Source organism: Ursus maritimus, unplaced genomic scaffold, assembly GCF_017311325.1.
Source record: "Ursus maritimus isolate PB19 unplaced genomic scaffold, ASM1731132v1 scaffold_27, whole genome shotgun sequence".
Taxonomy (NCBI): domain Eukaryota; kingdom Metazoa; phylum Chordata; class Mammalia; order Carnivora; family Ursidae; genus Ursus; species Ursus maritimus.
This window is the reverse complement of record NW_024425230.1, coordinates 22,103,878-22,123,486: the sequence shown is the minus strand read 5'-3', so window position 1 is coordinate 22,123,486 and position 19,609 is coordinate 22,103,878. Positions and strand designations below refer to the sequence as shown.

General features: G+C 53.7%; 1 protein-coding gene across 1 annotated transcript in view; it reads right to left on the bottom strand.

Moving 5' to 3' along the window:
- Nucleotides 1-1,005: 1,005 nt before the first annotated feature.
- The window catches only part of ALPK3 (alpha kinase 3), a 46,089-nt gene continuing 27,485 nt past the window's right edge, over nt 1,006-19,609 (bottom strand). Inside the window, 10 exon segments of the mRNA XM_040642839.1 lie at nt 1,006-2,608; nt 3,156-3,204; nt 5,692-5,915; nt 6,623-6,711; nt 7,261-7,541; nt 9,689-9,724; nt 9,835-9,962; nt 10,357-10,504; nt 11,707-12,359; nt 12,361-13,748. Coding sequence (XP_040498773.1) covers nt 2,263-2,608; nt 3,156-3,204; nt 5,692-5,915; nt 6,623-6,711; nt 7,261-7,541; nt 9,689-9,724; nt 9,835-9,962; nt 10,357-10,504; nt 11,707-12,359; nt 12,361-13,748 — 3,342 coding nt within the window. The 3' untranslated portion in view covers nt 1,006-2,262.

Genomic DNA, 19,609 nt, shown 5'->3' with positions numbered 1-19,609 from the left:
AAAGCTGCCTCTGTCCCGCCTCCGCGGTGGCTTGAGCTCCAGGACAGGGATTTGGATCCCGAGTGAAGGGAGTCCCAGTGGCTGGTTGGCGTCAGTCTGCCCACAGCAGCAGCTCCCAGAACACAGGCTCTGGGGCCCCGCTGGCTCCCACTGTCTCAAGCCCAATCGTTCGGCTATCCCTTTGGCTCTGGGAGCTGCCCCAACACCCTTCCTACGAACCCTTTCTCCTTGCTAAAGTGGGTCTGAGTCCATTTCTGTTGCTCAAAACCCAAGAAACCTAATGGAAAGTCTCTTTTGAGACCACCTCATACATCTTTGCCTCCAACAGCTGTCAACTCGGGGTCCGGCATACAGGAGGTACTCAGTATATGTCTGCTGAGTGGACGGATGAACGAATGGGTAATACCCCAACTCTCAGTTCACCAAGGCAATCTGGATCTGCAGCCTGGGAGTCGGGGGCACTCTGGGGCAAGAGGAAAAAGTGGGGAGAGTCACCTGAGCCCAAGAGGAGGTAGAGAAGTCAGAAATGTCAAAACGGAGGGGCATCCACATCAGGCAAGGAAAGGCCCGGGTGGTGGCAAGGGGTTGTCGGGGACTAAGAAGCCTCTGCAGCGTGGGAAGCAGGAAAGGGCCAGTGAGTAGCTGAGAGGCAGAGGCTGGCTGTCCCCGAGGCTGTGGAGACAGCCAGAGACACTGGACATTTCCCCAGAGCCTCCGGCTCTGCTCTTCCTTCCTGCGTTCCTTCCTTTGTGTTCTCTCCCAAACGAAGGAACGATTCCAAAGACCTAAGTTTTCAGCTGCCCTGTGCAGGGGCACAAGCCATCGGCCCCGCTGTACGAGCAGCTGAGACCGTGTAGCTGTGGCCACAGAGGCTGAGACTGAATGTCCATCCAGGAGCCAAAGCCTGGATTTGTGACTGCGGTGCACCCAGGGCTGTAGGGCGCCCTCAGAGAACCCGCCTGGGGCGAGGGGGCCCTGGTTCCACACACCTACAACCACACCAGATGAGGGCGAGCAGGGTACACAGTGGCTGCCTTTATTGCATTCCAAGGGGAGCAGGCTAGCACCAGGCCCATCCTGTCCCAGGCCTCCAGGAGGGGCTCTCAGGAAGGACTCGCGATGCTGGGCTGAGCACAGCAATTCCTTGGGAGCCCATGCGTGAAGCCCCGGGGCTGCAGCCCGGGGATCGAGAGCTAATGGCTGGGGCAGGTGTCCGAATTCCAGGCACAGCGACGCCGCCAGCCCAGCACGAGGGTGGACTGCATCCTTCCTCGAGCTCCCCTGTGCGCTCCCTATGGAGAACAGCCCTAGCCCTCCGTCCCCGGTCTAGAGGGCAGCGAACTTCCGTGTGACTGCACCTCCTTCCGGGATGGAGCGCAAGGTCCCTCAGAGTCAACACCTGCCCTCTGGCCTCGGCTGCTGACACAACCCTCATGCCACCTCTCCCTCCCGGGTAGAGGGCCTGGGAGAGGCAGGGGAGGGGTGGAAGGGTAGGGCTGGGGAAGTGCCTGGGCAAGGGGGCAAGCAGAGAGGCAGCGAAGGAAAGGGAGCAGGCTGCAAGGGACCTGAAAGCGGGGGACAGGAGATGGGGGTTAAGGGGGCACGGGAAGCAGGTGAACGAGCGCCTGAGTGCTGGGGGAAGGAAGGGCATGAACACACATCACCAAAGACCACTGCACAAGTATATGACAGGCTCTGGAAGGGCCCTGAGCCCCATCCGGGCTCAGTGACAGGTTAGTCGTGGGACACACGGAGGCACGAGGCCAAGTAGCTGGCAGGAGAAGGCTCCCTGAGAGTCACCAGGCCAGACACAGCACAGGAAGTCTGGAGCCCCGAGGACAAGGAGAGAGCAGGGCCAAGCAAAGGCAAAGGGTCACCGCTGGCCGGGGTGCCCCCAGAGTACAATATTCACAGCAGGGTCTGGTGGGGGGGGGGCTGGGGGTAGAGCTCATGCAGAGGACTCGGGGGGCCTCCAGCAGTGGCCAATGTAAACTTCAAGGAGGGACCAGGCCTCCAGGCACGTGGGAGTGGGGCCTGGGAGCCCCGGCTGAAGGTGGCCCCGGCAGAGGCCCCCGGGTGCCACCTCGCACAAGAGCCGTCTGATGAGAGTGGACTGAGGAGAGGCTGCTCAGGGAGGCCCCCGTGGCATCTCCTCAGCGCACCTGCTCTGGTCAGTTCCGTAGTTCTGGAAAGTCTCCATTGCCTCGAGCTGCTTCCTTGTTTGTCTGCTGCTGGGTGGAGGCCCCCAGCCTCCAGTGGGGGCTACCGCAGGCCCTGGGCCTTGGAGCCGCCCTCTCGGGTGGGAGGCTGTCCCAGGAACTGGGTGGCAAGTGCCTCTGAGGCCGGAGGGGTGGCTTTGGAGCTTGGAGTACTCTTCCGGGTGCCCTGGGGACTGGGGGGGCCTTTCTTCTGGGGCTGAGGACTCAGTTGGCCACCCTTCCTGCCAGTAGATGGACTCTTGGAGCCTTTGGCCTTGCCTTGAGGGTGGGCAGCCTCAGGGCCCTTGAGGGGTTTGAGCCCCAGCATCTCACAGAAGGGGTTGCACTGGTGGGAAGAGGCAAACTGGTCCAGCAGGGCAGGGAAGCAACTCTCCTTGAGGCCTTGGTATCTGCAGCCAAACAGTGAGAGCTGAGCGGGAGTCCCACCCAGAGAGCCCTCGGGGGCGCCTAAGGTGGGGTGGGTGTGGCCTGGGTGTCACGCCCCACCCTTTTGGGGGTGCTGGGGAGTGCAGCACCCCAAACCTCAATTCTAAGCCACGGCCTCATTCCAGGACTCCATCACGTCCACGCTCCCTGGCGTGAGAATGATCTGCCTCGTTAGTACAAATCAGAGCAGACTCCACACCCCACTTTGCTCCAGGGCCCTCACCCATCTGCATCACGATGAGCTTTAAATCAAGTGGGAAGGAAGAGGAGCCCAGGGTCGCAGGTGATCCTATGTGGGGGGCGTCAATACTACTGCTCCAGACCTGGGGTTAGGGGCACGGTGGGTGGGGGTCAGCGGCCCCCAGGGACGTGGCTACACGGCCACCGGTGCAACTGGGACCCCATTGGCCACAGGCTCAGCACCTCAGGGATAGAGACCCAGAAGAACATGGACAATTTTTCATCCCAAGAAGATTCTCAGAGGGCCTTCTGGCCCAGGGAGCCACTCACCCTCGCAGTTTGGTAGCAATCTGCACATCGGTCATCTTCCAATCAACCCCTGGAAAGAGACAGTGCTGGAAGCCGAGGCAGCCTGGGCTGGTTCTGGGCCCCCACCTCTCCGAAATGGGTATAGTGCCAGACGGGACCGTGCCAGGGTCCAGGGCACATCGGCACTTCCAGCCGGGCTCACATGCAGTACGGACGTCTCAATATTTTTAGTAGTAATAATACTCCATTTTTGCAGGTGAAGAGAGGCTCGGAGGTTGGGGGCCGGAGCCAGGTCACATTCATTCATTCATTTGCTAATCGTCACTGACCATGTGCAGTGGCCACTGTGAGTCAAAGCACAAGTCCAGTTCTTACGTCTAGATCCCAACCCCTTCTGGCTGGGCAATCCTGCCCTACCAGATGACAGTAGGACACAGGCTGGGCTGGCCTCTGGCTTTGAACTGGCATCTGCTCCTTCCTCGTACCAGGATTAGCCTCTCTGGGCAAGGGAGAGCAGGTGGGAATGGGAACATAAACCAGGCTGGACCAGAGGGAAAGTAACAGTGGGTATGGCCGGCTTCCCCCTACTCACACGGCAGCAAGCACACGGCCCCAGAAGCCAAGATGAAGGTGTTGGGAGAGAAGAGAGCCAGGCCAACCAGGCCCCGGAGAGTGTCCTCCCCACCCTGGCCACCCCGCCCTAGCATCCCAGCATCCATGCATGGAGTGGGAGCCTCTCCCCACTTTCACACTGTCCTGTCACATCCATCTGGGAGCCTGCCTTTCACTACCAGGACTCAGGGCCAGGAATGATGGACAAGAGTTGGGCACACGTGGGCTGATTTCAGGCCCAGCCCTTCCGAGCTGCTGCAAGCTAGGAGCTGCCAGAATGACCTCTAGTCCTCAGCTCTCAGAGGGCGGTAATGCTGCCTCCGGCCACGCAGGGGGAGTGAGAGCATCACAGGTGTGCAGGGCTCTAGCTTGGTGTCTGAGGCACAGCGGTCATGGAGTACACGTTAGTCCCGTCATTTCTGTCTCGGGGTTGCCACCTTCCACTCTGCCCCGCAGTAACCAGAGCCCCTTACATTTGCACAGAACTTCAGTTTGCAGAAGCGCTCACGGCCTCAGCCTCACTCAGTCCTCACAGCCAGTGTGGGAGGTAGGGAAGAGACTGCCACTCCGTGGGAGGGAAAGTGTGGCAAAGCTCAGAGAGCTTGGGGAAATGGCCCTGCCTGAGCTCTGGCTTTCTCCTGGGTCCCCAGAGACCAGCTGGAAAGCCATGAGATGCAGACTAAAGCTGACTTTCTTTGAGTCCCAGGTCTTTCTACTGCATCATGTTATCCTCTCATTCTAGAAACTGGCCCACTTATGACACCTTCTTGAGGACAGTGAGCATTCCTGATTCACCTTTTTACCTTCCCAACAGTGGCTAAATATTGGGTGGATGGAGTCAGCAAACAGAAGGAACGACAACGGCTCAAGGTGCTAGCAGCCCCCCCCCAATATACGGAGTTAAATATACCGTATTTGTTGTGTAGCTTGACCCCAATGAGAACCACATTTAAGCCAGTTTTCTATCTCTGGCCCTTGGCTTTCTCACTACTTCACATCGGGGACCAGATATGGCAATGTGTGATATTCCCAGCGTTCCTCTCCTCCTGCTGCAGAGCAAATCTTCTCCTTTCCTCTCCCCTGCCCAGTTCTGGCTAAAGAGTAGGCCTGGGAAGGACTATCAGAGAAAGAAGGAGGATTTGTGCTTGCTGGCCTTTGTTGGGGGGAAATCTGAGGAATGGGAGAGACAGAAATAAGAAGAAGCCACAGAGACTAAGTTGGTTCACATAATAAAAAGCTAAGAAAAGTGGAGGACGAGAAGGAGGAGGATATAGAGGAAAAGAAGAAGAGGGAAGAGAGCAAAGAGAAGGAGGAAGAGGGGATGAAGGGAGAAGGGGGGGAGACAGAAGGGGAGGGAGAGGAGAGGAAGGAGGAGGAGGGGGAGGAGGGAGAAAAGGATAAAGAGAAGGAGGAGAGGAAGGAGGAGGGGAAGAAAGGAGAAGGAAGGGGAGGAAGAAGAAGGTGAGGGGAAAGGGGAAGAGGAAGGGAGGAGGGGAAGAGGAGGAGGGGGAGGAAGAAGGAGGGGGAGATGGCGAGGAAGGAGAGGAGGGAGAAGGGGCAGTAACGCCAGTGAGCTAGGATGGAAGGGAGAGTTTGGGAAGTATGAAGAGGGGGAAAGTCCAGAGCAGAGCTGCCGGGAAGGGAGGAAGGGAGCTTTTGAAAAGATTTTGGTTGTGGGTGTTTAATTAGCTTCCATGTTATGTTCTTTGAACTAAATTCCTTTTTAATTGTAACTGGAGTGGCAAGGAGCTCCCGTGGATGCCACAGCAGTTCTAGACGAGGCTGGTGAGGCCGGTGTGTATTACTGGCACCTGCCGGGTCTCCCTGACCAGGTTGGGGGTGGGGAGCAAAGCAGAGGAAAAGCGAGAGCGAGGCCGCGGGGCGGACTGGTGACCAAGCTTCCCGCTCTGCCCCCCAGCGCTCAGGCACCCGCGCGCCCTCATACCTGCCAAATCAGTGACAAGGAAGCTGCCGTTCGTCCACAGGTAGAGCCAGTGCTGGAAGGTCTGGCATTTCTGCCTGATCTCGGAGCTGCCAGCCGCCTCCGGAGAGGCCGCGAAGCCCCACTCCCGCAGTAAGTAAGGCTGCAGGGGCTGGCCCAGGTCCTCCTCCAGGGTCGCGTAGGGGATGTTGTTGGCCGGCCGGTAGATGAGGTACAGTGGGAGGACCCTAAACACAGTTGCACCGCTGTAAGGGGGAAGCACGGCCCCAGAGCCCCGCCCTCCACCTCAGTCCTACATTCTTGGGTTGGAAAGGAAGGTCCTTCCAAGAACAGAGGGTTCTTGGAACCCTCAGCTCAGTGGGTTTAGGACTGAATGGTGCAGCGGCCCCCGGAGGACCCTGAGCTTGGGTGAGGGACCAAGACCAGTATGCGTCCAGCAGAAAGGAGCACCTCTCGAGAGGATGCAGCCGGACTGTGCTCCAAGCCCACCAGACCCCAGTGCTCAGGAGTCAGAGTCCAGCTCTCAACATGGAAACAACGACCACTTATAGCCGACTCCCCCTAAAACCTACACGGACCCTGTCTACCCACGGAGAAGAGTCCCGACCAGCTGGCCTAGAGGCGGAGCCCCCTGCGCCCATCACTCCAGAGAGTCCCAGCAGCCTGCCATCCGCAGACGCAGACGCGGAGCTAAGGGGTGGGGAACTGGGGTGAGTGGGAGGAGACCGAAGAGCTGGGCAGAGGCTTTTCTAAAGTGGGCAATTCATCTTGAGGTCTTTATTTCTAGATTTCGTGGGACCATTGAGCTGAGCACAGGGTTGGTGGCGGGCCATAACTCAGGATGCCCCTGATGGACCCTGAAATCGCTGTTCTGGGCAGAAGCTCTAGTCAGCAGGTCTGCACACTGCATGCCCCCCCCCCCATGTGTGCTTACTCAGGCACGTCCCCAAAGCCGGGGGCCGCCTGGGCTTCGGCCGCAAAGATCTTGCAGTACTCCCGACTCATGTTCTGGATCTTGCATCCCTGTGCAGTAAAGAGAACCAACGCTGGTCAGCAAGGGAGCTCCTGGGCTCCCCGTCATGTCCAGCTCTAAGTGGGAGGGCCATCTGCCAGGGAAGAATCCAGCCCTGGCAAAGGTTGGGTTCACTCCTTCCCTGCTCCCTACTCCCCTGAGTTTTCTCATTTGTAAAACAAGAGGCTGTGGGCTTGTTTTCAAAGTGGTTTCCAAATTGTGTTTCCTGGAGCCCAGGGGCAGTGCCCCAGAGGCCACACTGTGGGGAGCGAGGGAGACACCTCGACTGCCCACCCCACCCAGTCACTCTCCTTTTATCTCATGCAGAGGCTCCGTGCAAGGTACGTGTGAAGGCAACGAGAAAGGTTTCTGCTATGAAAATATGGTTTGGGAAAACTATGGCCCCAAAGACATAGCCAAGCTCTCCTCAAGACCTGTCCCAGGAGCCTTGTGAGGTTGGCACTGAGTGCCTCTGTCCACACTGGGCTTCCCAACAGACCCAAGCTGGGGAAGGGGAGGAGCTGACAGTGGAAGGAGGGATGGGGGATGGGACACAGTACCTGAATGGTGACGTCGTAGTTTCTGCCCAGGAGAGAGGTCTCGCTGCTAGGTCCAAACACGAGCAGGCTGGACACCTTGATGACGCACGTGCGGCCTGACTCAAAGATGGGCTCCAGCCCGTAGATGACCTTGGCCTGGGAGGCCTTCCGAAGGCCATACCCGTGTCCACCCCCTCGTAGCTCCTCGCTCACCAGGCGCCCAAAGAGCTTGTCCCCCCAGCAGCCAGAGTCAGCCAGACCCTTAGCAAACACCATGGGGGTCATCTCAATCTCCTCTCCAACTGCAAGGGAACACAGAAGATGTGGAAAACTAGAAGTTTCTGCCCCACCGAGGAGGGTCTGTCGGGCAGGGAGAGCCGGAACAATCTCCCACCCGCCACTCTGGCACACTCGCTCCCGTCCACGACCGCTCTTTGGGGGTGCATACTCCGCGGGGCCCAAACCAGCCCGTGAGCTCCCGAGGGCGGATCTGTGTCTGACACACCCCACCGTTTAGCAGTGCTCGAGTGTGCCCGTCACACCGCAAGCACGCGGTCAGTGTCCGCGCAAGGCAGGGCTCTTCCGTGGACACGGCAATCCATCCTTGGATTTTGTTTGGGAATTCGGTGTTTTGATCAAATGAATACATGTCTCCATCTCAAGCAACGTGTTTGACTGAAGCAGTCTGCAGGACAATCCAGTAGCAGCGAGCTGCCCTCGTGCTCAGACTGGGATCCCTAAAAGCCATCTCCCTCTGAAAGGACCCAGAGCTCCCCTAAAGAAACGGCTGATTCCAGGTCTCGGTCAGGAAGTGGACTCGATGGACCTGGAACATCCTGTCTGACCAGAAAGCAAAGAAGCTACACAAACCCCCGGAGACTTGTCAGAAGGACGCCGGAGCCAACCTTCTGAAGGGGCTTCCCCGGGCCCAAATCAGACCATCTTACCAGCCAAAAAGAATGATTTCTAAAATGTGGTGAACATAGCAAATACATTTTAAAAATTACATTCATAATAGTAGCTGAAAAAAACTCACTCCTCCCTCCCCACAAAAAAAGAAAAAAAACACCGAAAACCCCAAACCTCATTGGTGACCTTTGAAGGGTTCTAGGGCACCAACTCAGGGCAACAAAATGACTGTTTTTTCTTTACAGAAGAAATTCAACTGATGAATGAAGAAATGACAGAATTAAAATACTCCAGTTGTAAACACTAATAAAGTCGTGGATTCAGGCGATAATTGGTAGCTGCTAAAACCCCCAGGGAGCAAGTATCAGATACAGATGTTAAACTTTTTCAAAGGATAGATGGGGCAGAAAACAACTGAATGAATGCAGGGACCAACCTTAACGTTACTAGAGTAGAACAGTCAGACATCACGTGCCTCAGACAGGACGCTAAAGGGCACACAGAGCACACCCGTGAGGTGTTCTTGCCCACCCCGCCGCCCCCAAAGAATTGCACCTGAATCTGACCAAGCCTCTTGATCGAATTACCAGTTTAGGGGAAGCACAAGAGAAGAGGAGCATGTTAAATGGGGTTAAATCAATAAAATCTAGAGTGTAAGACATTCCACCTATCAAGCGACTTCAATGAATAAAAAGGGAAAACCATGAGCAAGAACAGTGAGGTATTAGAGAGACTTAAGACCGATCTGCCCAGAGCAGTGAGTGGTTCCTAATCCAGGTAAACCAACCCTCACGAGACAGCTGGGGAACTGCGACTGGACGTTCGCGCATGGTAAAGAGCAAGTTCTGTTTGATATCAATTACACTTGAGAACTGGTCAAAGGCACTAGTTGAATGACTGAGTGGTTAAGTGAATGAGTGAATGAGTGAATGAATGTATTAGTTGGCAATGGAGCTCTAAAATGTATCACCAGCTGCCTTCACCGTCCAATCCTCAGCGTGTTCCCTGCAGAAGCATCACGGACTCCTCCTCTAATGTCCGGGGAAATACTCTAAAACCGGGGGCTAGCACAATCACCAGAGAGCTCCTGAAGACGCAGTCTTTCTGGGTCCCCTTCCCCAGATGTTGTGATTAAGGATATCTACGGCAGGGCCCTAGAAACTGCATTTTTAGCGAGCTCGCTGTGTGGACTGGAGCCAGGAGCCCACAGAGCATGGTGAGAAACTCCGGGAAGGGAGCTGGCAGGGTAAAGTGGGCTCCAGAGGCCAGGCCTGCCCTTGGTCAAGGGCTCTAACATGGGCCGAGGGCACAAGACTGAATTAACTTCTTGTGGAAGGGCCTCTTGGCCACTTCTTCCCCCACAATTATCGGAAACAGCAGTCCTCCCCTTCCTCCATCCTTAGCCCTATCCTAAATGAGGCCAACGGTAGCTGCGTGTGGAGGTGAACACGGCACTGGGAATGGGTAAGTAGGTCCTCCCTGTGGATGGCAGGAGTAGGAATGGAGGCCCACCCGCTCCTCCCCTGGACGGGCATCATACCTTCGCCTTCTTCTCTCGAGATGAATCCCGACAACACTGTGCGGAGAAAAAGAAGAGGAAGCAGCTGCCCTCAGGCTGGCCTGCCTGGACAGAGCACCCTCCCTCAGAGCCAGGCTGGGGGGGAGACCGGGAGGGGGCACACTCACCCTCGGCACTGAGGCAGAAGTCGGTAGAGGCGGAGCCGTGCTCGTTGCGGATGGTGCACTGATACACGCCACAGTCAACGGGGGACGCCTGCACGATGGCCAAGGCCACCGGCCCCTCATCCCCTGCACTGCAGAGAAGGGAGACGCTCCCCGTGAGGGCCATCGCCATGCACGGCCCAGGGCCGGACTGCGGTCCCACGGATCGTCATGCGCTGCCCTCAGAGGCTGCTGTGCGTTCCGGCCCTGAGAGCTCGGGCAGGGGGCGAGAGGTACTGTGGTCAGGGGCCGGTCCTGGACCGCGCAGGTCTGGTTGGCCATCCTCATACTCCCTAGCTGTGTGACTCTGGCAAGGGACTGAATATGTCGGAGCCTCAACTTTCTCCTACTAAGGAAATACCAGACTCTCCCTCGTGGGGTTACTGTGAGCATTCCGTGATGGTGACAGACCACAGGGGAGGACCGCACATGATCGTTGCTGTAATTACGCAGCCAGGCAGGGGCTGTGGTATCCGGCTGGCTTACCTCCGGCCCACCTCGCCCACTGGGCGCTGATCCTTGGCCCACGTCAAGACTGAGTCGCTAAGAATGTTGAAAAACTGGCACCACACCTTCAGGCTGCCCGAGGCGTCAGGAAACTGCTCTACGCGAATCTTCCGGATCACCTGTGGGGCTGAGAGCAGAGGCCCAGTTCAGAGGGGCAAGCCTCTTCCCTGCCGGCTTGCACCCTCCCTGGCCCCACCCCTGCTTCCCTGGGTGTCCTTGGTGGGACAGGACGAGAGAAAACAGGATTCGGGCCTCACACAAACTCACGGCTTCCTGGCTCATAGCCGCGTCCCACCTGTACCTCTGAGGCGTTTGCTCTCCAAAGCACACAGCCTAGCTGGAAAGGCCCCACTCCTGTGCCCCCACCCCGGGCCTGGGACAGCCTCAGAGCCCAGGACACAGACGGCAGTGAGGAGAGGACAGATGGCAGCCGCACTTGCGGGGAGCACAACATGAATCACTGTGAAACTACAGTAAGGCTGCGTTCCATTATGTTACATTACATTAGACAGATACGTTATATTGTAGATACACATTATATCACATTATATGTTATGTTACAACCATACTCAAATAAAAAAATTCAAAAACTAAAAACAAAATCCATGAGAGATGAAACGCTTAAATGGGAAGAAGAAACAGCAACACAAATTACCAGGATCAGAAATTCCCGAGGTCATGTCAGAACCTTCAGGTATTAAATGGATCACAGAGGACGCTATGGCCAATACCACCCTCGATGTTTGTTTTTCAGATGAGAAGGGAGAATTCACTGGATGGTATTGGCTAGGAAAGCCCGCTCAAGAAGAAACAGATAACACGAATGGCCTTTCAGCTATTAAAGGAACCGAGTTCACTGAACACAGCAAAGAAAACAGCGAAACATAAAGCTTCTCTCCAAATAAAAAGCAAGGCTCTTGTGGCATGAGAGAGAGCGGTGGGGGGAGCTTCAGTTCGGGTTCTAGGCCCGAACGCAAGGAACCTGTGTCTGGATCCTGACCCTCCTGCTCTGTACTCGGGGGACAAGTCTGTGCAGAGGGGGTGGCAGGGACGAAGGCGCAGGACCTGGGACACTAGGGCAGCCAGGGCCACGCTCAGGACCTGATTTCTTCCACCCGCTTTACCCTCAGTGGTATACAGTCGGTACATGTGGCAATCCCGAGGGGCAGAGCAAGGACAACTGGCCCCCGTTTGACTGCACAGCCTGGGGGGGGGGTCATTCCAGGAGGATGCTGTAGGAGGCGCACTGCGAACCCCTCGCTGGCGTGTGCCCCCGGTGGTGCGCAGCCCTCTCCGGTGAAGCCCGCCCCCGCCCACCCCACTGCTCACCTTTCAGCAGGTCTTTGGCTTTCTTGGATTTGGCCGAAGTGTCCTGCTTGCCTTCATCCGGGGCCTGCTCTGCGTCCACACTGCTGGCCTTGGGGCTGGAGCCCAGGTCTCCGGCTGCCGGCTCGTCCTCCGCCCGTGGCACCTCCAGCATGCCTGCCTTTCTACCCTGGGTCGGGGAGCGTTTCTCCCGCCCCGGCGTCCCCGGGGACCCAGGGGCAAGACCTTTCCTGGCCCCCCGAGGGGAAACAGTGGGGCTCTCCCTTTCTTCAGCCTTGGCTGCCTCCCCATCTCCTCCTGCTCTGACCTTGGGGAGAAATCTCTTCCTCCGGGCCCCCAGAGCGAGCTCCTCGGGCGTAGCTGCGGGGAGGCCTGTCAGAGCCTCTCCGGGGGCCTCCTCCTCTCGGAAGGGTTCCTGGGCCCATCTGTCTGCTGCGAGTGGCCCCTGACCAGAGGCTGTCTGCCCACCCGCGTCCCTCAGGGACCCTCGCACGCTGCTCTCCTGGGAGGCCCCCGGGACCCCAGGCCCCTTGGGGGGAAGCTCGCCCTCGCCCTCACTGGATCCCTCTGAGGCCAGCCCAGGGCCCTCCTCCTCGCCCACCACGATGGCAGGGACAGTGAGGGTGCTGGGGCCAGGGCCCCGGGCTGTGGCCAGGGCCTGTGAGGCGGCGGGAGGTGCAGGGGCTCAGCGCCAGGCTCTGCGCGCTCTGCACGAGGCGGTCGTTCTCCACGCGCTCCAGGATGCGCCTTGACGTCCGGGGACTCAGGCCGGCCACTTCCACGTTGGGGACCAGAGTGGCGGAGGACACTGGAGCCCTGGGTGCGGCTCCGTCCTGGGCCTCTGCACCCCCGCCCCCTGTCTCTGTGCTGGAGAGCTTCAGCAGCAGAAGCAGGTAGTTCTTCAGGGAGTCTATGAGGCCAGGGTCACAGCTCTGGGCGCCTGGGGGCCTCCCCTCCACATCCAGCCCCTGGGCACAGGCCCCCTCGCTGTCGGCTGACGTGGCCGCTAGTGGGGGACTCTGGGTGGGGGTCCCGGGCCCCAGGTGCAGCGGGGGGGCCGACCTCAGCAAGGCCTGGTCCCCAGAGGGCAGGAAGGCGGCAGCACTCATGTGCTGAGAGGTCGGAGCGCTGGGCAGTGCCTCCTGCGAGCTCCTGGTCAGGCCGGGCCTGGGAGAAGAGGGTAGAGCAGGCGCCTCTGGGCTCCGGCCACCCAGATCCATGGACGGCACTTCCCACAGCTGCTCCTCCTTGGGGCATGGGATCAGGCCGTCCTCTGGCTTGTCCTTGACCAGACCCGACCATTCGGGCCCTCCCCGCTGCTCCGGACCACTCTGGGGAGGCCGCTGTACTGGGAGTGTGCGGCCGCCTGCGGGGGCACCCAGCAGAGCTGCCTCATAGCTCCTGGGGTCTGTGACTGCCGCCTCCTCAGATCTGAGCACGAAACCAGGCTCTTCTGGGACAGAGGGCCCTTCAGGGGTCTGCTCAAAACACTCAATAATCTGAGGAGACTGAGGACCCTCTGAAGGTGGGCATTTGGGGCCTCTGGACTGTGGGCTGAGGCTGGTCATGGAGCCCTTCTCTGACTGACCTTTTATGGCTGTGGGCGTGCTCCCCTCTGACCGTGTCCCTTTGTCTTCCTGGATCCTCCTGTCTTCCTGCATCCTCTTGCCTGTCTGTGTCCTTTCCACCTGCATCCCTGCCCTTCCCTGTGCCACCACATCCTCCTGGGGACGCCTGGCTGACACTGGCCTCTCACTTTCTTGGGGCACAATGTCCACCTGGGTCCTCCTATCTGCCTGTGTCCTCTGGGTTGTTTGTGTCCTGTCTCCCTGGGTCTTCCCATCCACCTGCATCTTCCCATCTGCCTCCGTATTCTTCCTGCCTCCAAGTTTCTGGTCAGCAGACGTCCTCTGATCTTCCTGGGTGTCTGTATCCATGGGCTCAATGACGCCCTGGCTTCTGGAGGAGCTGCGACCAGCAGACACCGCTTCAGCGCTGCTGCTCGCCAGCACGGTGGGAGCCGGATTTGCCTGGGATTCCGGGACCTGAGAACACACGGATAAAAGCGTGAACTTGGCTACACGAGCCTTAGGATCTCTTTCAACCTGGCATCCTAGGCTCCTCTGACCTCATCCAGAGGTGCCCTGACGGGAATCCTGCCACCTGGTTTTCCGGGCCTGCTAGGGGTTGGGAGGCAAAGGACATGCGACAAAGTCTCAAACCCACCCATCCCAACCCCTGATCCCAGAGTCTAGACCAAGGAATACCCAGAATCCAGGTCTAGCTCGGGCCCTTCCCACCTCACCCTGAAGAAACCCTTCCTTTCCTGGAAGATCCCTCACTCCTGCCATTTGAAGGAGAGTGTCCTCTCTCCAGGCTTCTGAGCAAATTGATCTATCCCTCTTTTTTGGCACTAACTGCCACCAGATAGAATTATGGGCAAAATGGGAGAGAGCCGAAGGGTTTCCTGAAAATGGCCTCCATGATAGCATCTGCCATTAGTGTTGAGCGAGTGGTAGTCATCTGATGCCATCCAAACAGAGACGGTTAAAGTAATTAGGAATGCCACCTGAGCCGGAAAAAATCAATGAAACATTATACTACTACCCTCTGAACACCCACTATTTGCAAAGCACTATGCTAGGCCCCTATTTATTATACATACACTACCTCACTTACTCCTTACGATAGGAAATAGGTGTGAGCGTGCTCTCCATTTTAGTGATAAGAACACTGGGGCGCTTGGCTGGCTCAGTCGGTAGAGCGTGCAACTCTTGATCTTGGGGTTGTGAGTTCAAGCCCCACATTTGGGTGTAGAGATTATATAAAAATAAAAATCTTTAAAAAAATTTTTTAAGTAAACCTTAGAGATAAGAACACACTGATGGTCAAAAGAGAAATGTGATTGGGGTGCCTGGGTGGCTCAGTTGTTAAGCGTCTGCCTTGGGCTCAGGTCATGATTTCAGGGTCCTGGGATCGAGCCCCGCATCAGGCTCCCTGCTTGGCGGGAAGCCTGCTTCTCCCTCTCCCACTCTCCCTGCTTGTGTTCCCTCTCTCGCTGTCTCTCTCTGTCAAATAAATAAAATCTTTAAAAAAAAAAAAAGAGAGAGAGAGAGAAACGTGATTGTCCACCGTCAGCCAGTAAGGGGCAGAGGTTAGCTCAGAAGCCAGGTGTGTCTAACTTTGGATCCCAGGCTCCCCGCTGTTACCAGAGAATGCCACCCTGTCAAATATAATTAAAGGACTTCCGATCTAAACATAGTGGCGCAAGACACAGGTTGCCTTTTTTCCTCCCAAATATAATCAAAACCAACAACATAAACAAGAAAAAAAAATAAACTTCATCATGAGTGAAACTGGAGGCATGTAAAACCTACAGTCTCAAAAAAAAAAAAAAGGTAAAAGAAAAAAAAAACTGAGCAGGGGCTGCCACAAGCAGATAGCTGAGCCACTGGGAGGCTGCTTGGGATCAAAAGCTGTGGGGAGAAGAGAGACCGTGAAACAGCTCGGCAGGTGAAGACTGAACAGTCCCACGGGTCTCTGAGTGTGGCCCCAAAACACAGTGACTGTAGATACAGGACTCATCCCAGTGTGAAGAACCCACAAAGTCCACATCCAACGAGAGCTGTGGGATCGTGGAGAGCTAGGTGGGAATCACACAGAAGACGCCCAAGGTTGACACCCACCGGACACAGGCGGAGGAGACCGGAACGGCCCAGCGGCAGCACATCTCAGAAAACACCAGCAAAAACATGCTACTGAAGAAAGTTCCTGAAAACCTCTAAGCTTAGGAAGATTGTTTTTGAACATACGAGGACTTAGGGAATATCGTTCCCATGAGCCCTGCTTGAGCAAACTACCAGAGAACATACTCCGGTCGACCAAAAGATGATTAGGGAAACCACAGCACAATTCATGCTGATTGTTAAATATATATTAATTATACAATGGTAGAGCAAAATGTCAGCGTTCCATGCCCTGAGCAGGCAGAAATGATACAACTCATACAACAGGGGAAGGAGGAAGAAGGTGACAAGTGGAGTTAAGTTCCTTGAGTCTATCACCTATACAAGCCAGGAACGAAAGATTTATTCAAAGCTAAAAAACCAGGTAATAGAAATACGGGATATCTAACTATACGGAAATAATCATCTAGAAATAAGATGTGGGGCGAATATGAGATGGAAAATGACAGGGGAAAAGGGTAGTGGAAACACTTGATCATAGCTCGTCATAAAAAATCAAGACCCTGAACAGAGGAAATACATAATGGTATCATATAAAATATAAAATATATATTACACATTACCACATACAAATATCTCTAGTTATCAGAAGAACCACACACAAAACCAAAGGAAACAGATCACATAAAGAAAGACTTTAAAATATATATAATTAAACATTTGAATTAAGTATAGAATTTAAAGTTACTGAATATGGAATTTTGGATGAATGATACCATTCATTCAAATATGGGAAAAACAAGAGTGTGGTGATGTGCAGAAGCCATCAAATAAAAGTCTGACTGGCTAAAGAATTTTAGTAAAAATGCTCCTCCAATTTCTCTGACAACCAGTAAGATATTAACAGACAAAAACCCCTTGGAGCCAACAAACAGCAATTAGTAATATATTAGAAACTTCTGTTAACTCCTGGCATTCTAGGATTAGGAAGCATTAACGTGGGCATGAAATCTATAAATGTACCCCAAAAATGCTGACTTTGCACAAGACTCATGAGAACAGAGCTCTTTTGCTTTTTTTTTTAAGATTTTATTTTTAAGTCATCTCTATGCCCAAGATGGGGACCAAACTCACAACCCCAAGATCACGCTCTACTGACTGAGCCGCCAGGTGTCCCTAGAGCCTTTGATTAAAACTATCTTCTCTCCCCCGTCCCCAAGCCTGATCAATCCCTGAGTCCTATTGAACCTACTTCCTCGGTGTCTCAATATCCATTCCCTTCTCTGTCTCCACTGCCAACCGCCTAAACACGTTGCCAACAATTCTGTCTCGGCTGGGTACTTTAAAGCCTCCGGATCCACATTCACGACTCTAGTCTTTGCCTCTGTGCAACACTTACCCTCACTGCAGCCCAAGTGATCTGACCAAAATACAAATCTGACTGTGACACTCTCCTGCTTCAAAAACTCTCCAGGGCTTATCATCATTTACAGGATAAAGCCTAAAAGTCCGAGCCTAAAGGAGCAAAAAGTTTAAGAACACTGCTGGCCAGGATATGGGGAAACAGCCTGTCAGCACAGCCTTTGGATGGCCACTTGGCATCACTCAATAAAACTAAAAACACTTATGCTCTTTGACCCAACAGTTCCATTAGGAGGAATTTGTCCTATAGATATATTTCCATGTGTAAATGGACTTAATAGACAAGGATATTCACTGCAGCACAGTTTATAACAGCAAAAGACTAGAAATTACCTAAACTCCATCAACAGAACCGATCCAGTGAATCACGGTACATCCATATTCCAATTAAGTAAAATAAATATCCAAACAGGAAAACAAGGTGTGGATAGAAAGTACAATATGCAACCTTCGTGCGGCAAATATACAGACACACGCATGTTTTTAAATGCAGGGAAAACAGTTCTGGAAGTATGCCCAAGAAACAGTTTTGGCAACTGACTTCAGGAAGAGAAACTGGTTTTTGTGGGGGGATGCTGAGGAAGACAATACTCTCCATATACCTTTTCTACTTTTAAATTTTATACCATGTGCACATGACACATATCCAACAATTCTCAATTTAAAGTGAAAATAAACAGGGGCGCCTGGGTGGCTCAAGTTGGTTAAGCATCTGCTTTTGACTCAGGTCATGATCCCGGGGTCCTGCGACTGAGCCCTGCATTGGGCTCCTTGCTCAGCAAGGAGCCTGCTTCTCCCTCTGCCCCTCCCTCTGCTTGTGCTCTCTCTCTCTCTCTCTCTCTCTCTGGCAAATAAATAAATAAAATATTTAGAGTGAAAATGAATAAATCAAACCTCATGTGATCAAGGAAGCCCATCCTTCAGCAAGGGTCCCAGATCTCTCTTTCCAGGTTCACCTCTTGGGTCCCTCTGTCCAACACCACGAAGTTCCTGTAGTGACCACTGTGCTATTTTATTACCACTTGGTGTGTTTTCTCTCGGCTGGACAGTCTCAGCCTTCTCCTTGCTCACTTGAAAGACTCCTTCTCATCCTTGAAGACCTCACTCAAGTTTCTTCTCTTCTTGGAAGACTTCTAAGTCTTCTCCTCCACCCTCCTCGAAAACCTTAGTGGCTTCCTACCCTATGCACCCATAGCAAATGTACCTAATTGTATCGGGATACCCCATTCTGTGTGGTAGTTGTTTGTTTTATGCATGTGGCACCTGCTAACGTGTAAACTCTTCCCCTCCGAAGAGGTGGGCCCAGCACAGGCCCAGGGTTAGAGGTGGTGCTGGGTAACTGTATGGTGAATGATCAGTTGAGTACTTTCTGTACACTTCTGCAAAGGCTGACCTCTCTACACACTGTGGGGTGTGTGTGTGTGTACATCTGGAACTGTGTGGAGGTATGAGAAGGACTGCCATGTAGTTCTTTAAAATAACCATGCTGGGAGCAGGGGTGAACCCAGCTGGTTCTGTGTGAGCTTTTTCACTACAAAGAGCAGCAGTAGGTTTAATTTTCCATCCTGACTTACTGTCTTCCTCATAAATTCTCAGAGATTAAGGATGCAATCTGATTCACCTCTGTGGCCTGCACAGGCCCAAGCACGTAGGAGATTCCAGGAAGAAACTACTGACTGACAAGAACTACGGCTTCTCGCCCTCAAGGTGGGACATGGTCCTGGAGTGCTGGTTTGGGGAAGTGGGGGACAAAACCAGGAGATTAATGGGAATGGTGAGGGCAGTGCCTAGGTCCTGGAATCTCCTTCGTCTGAAACCCAGACCCAGGGCTGATCCTGAGGCTTTAACATCTTTAAATGTTTGGCAGAATTGACAGCAAAACTATCTGGCCCAAAAGATTTCCTTTTCGGATGATTTTTAGCTACAAATTTTATTTCTGTAACAATTATAGGATTATTCAAGTTAGCTCATCTCATTGTTTGCAAGAGTTTGGCAGTTTGTAGTTTTTAAAGAATTGGTCTATTTCATCTAAGTTGTTGAACTATGCGCACAGTTTTCCATAATGGTCCTTTATTACCCTTTTAGTACTTCTAGGGTCTCTAGTGATATCACCCTTTGTTCCTTTTTAAAAAATCTTTAAAAAATCTTTTTAAAAAAAGATTTATTTTAGATTGAAAGAGAGAAATAGAGAGAGAGCATGGGGGGGGCAGAGAGAGAGAATCTTCAAGCAGACTCCCCACTGAGTGTGGAGCCAGACACAGGGCTCAGTCCCACGACCCATGAGATCATGACCCCAGCCAAAACAAAGAGTCAGATGCCCAACTGACTGAGCCACCCAGGTGCCCCTAAAAATCTTTATTGAGGTATAATTGACAAAGACTGTATAATTTAAGGTTGTATAATCTATAAGGTTGTACAAAGAGTGTATAATTTAAACAACTTGATGTTTTGAGATACCTCCATACTGTGAAATGGTCACCATGATCAAGCCCTTCTTTATCCTTAATGCTGGTCATTTGTGCCTCATTTTTTTTTCTTTGTGAGTTTTGCTAGAAGTTTATCAATACTACTGATTTTTTTTTCAAATAACCAGATTTAAGTTTAATTTGTTTTCGCCATAGTTGTTCTGTTTTCAATGTCATCGTTTTCTGCTGTTTTATTATTTCCTTCCTTCTCTTGTCTTGGGTTTATTTAGCTCCTCCTTTTCTAGGTTCTCAACATGGGAGCTTAGATTATTGACTTCAGACCTTTCTTCTTTTCTAATATAAATATTTTAATTCTGTAAGTTTTCCTCAAAA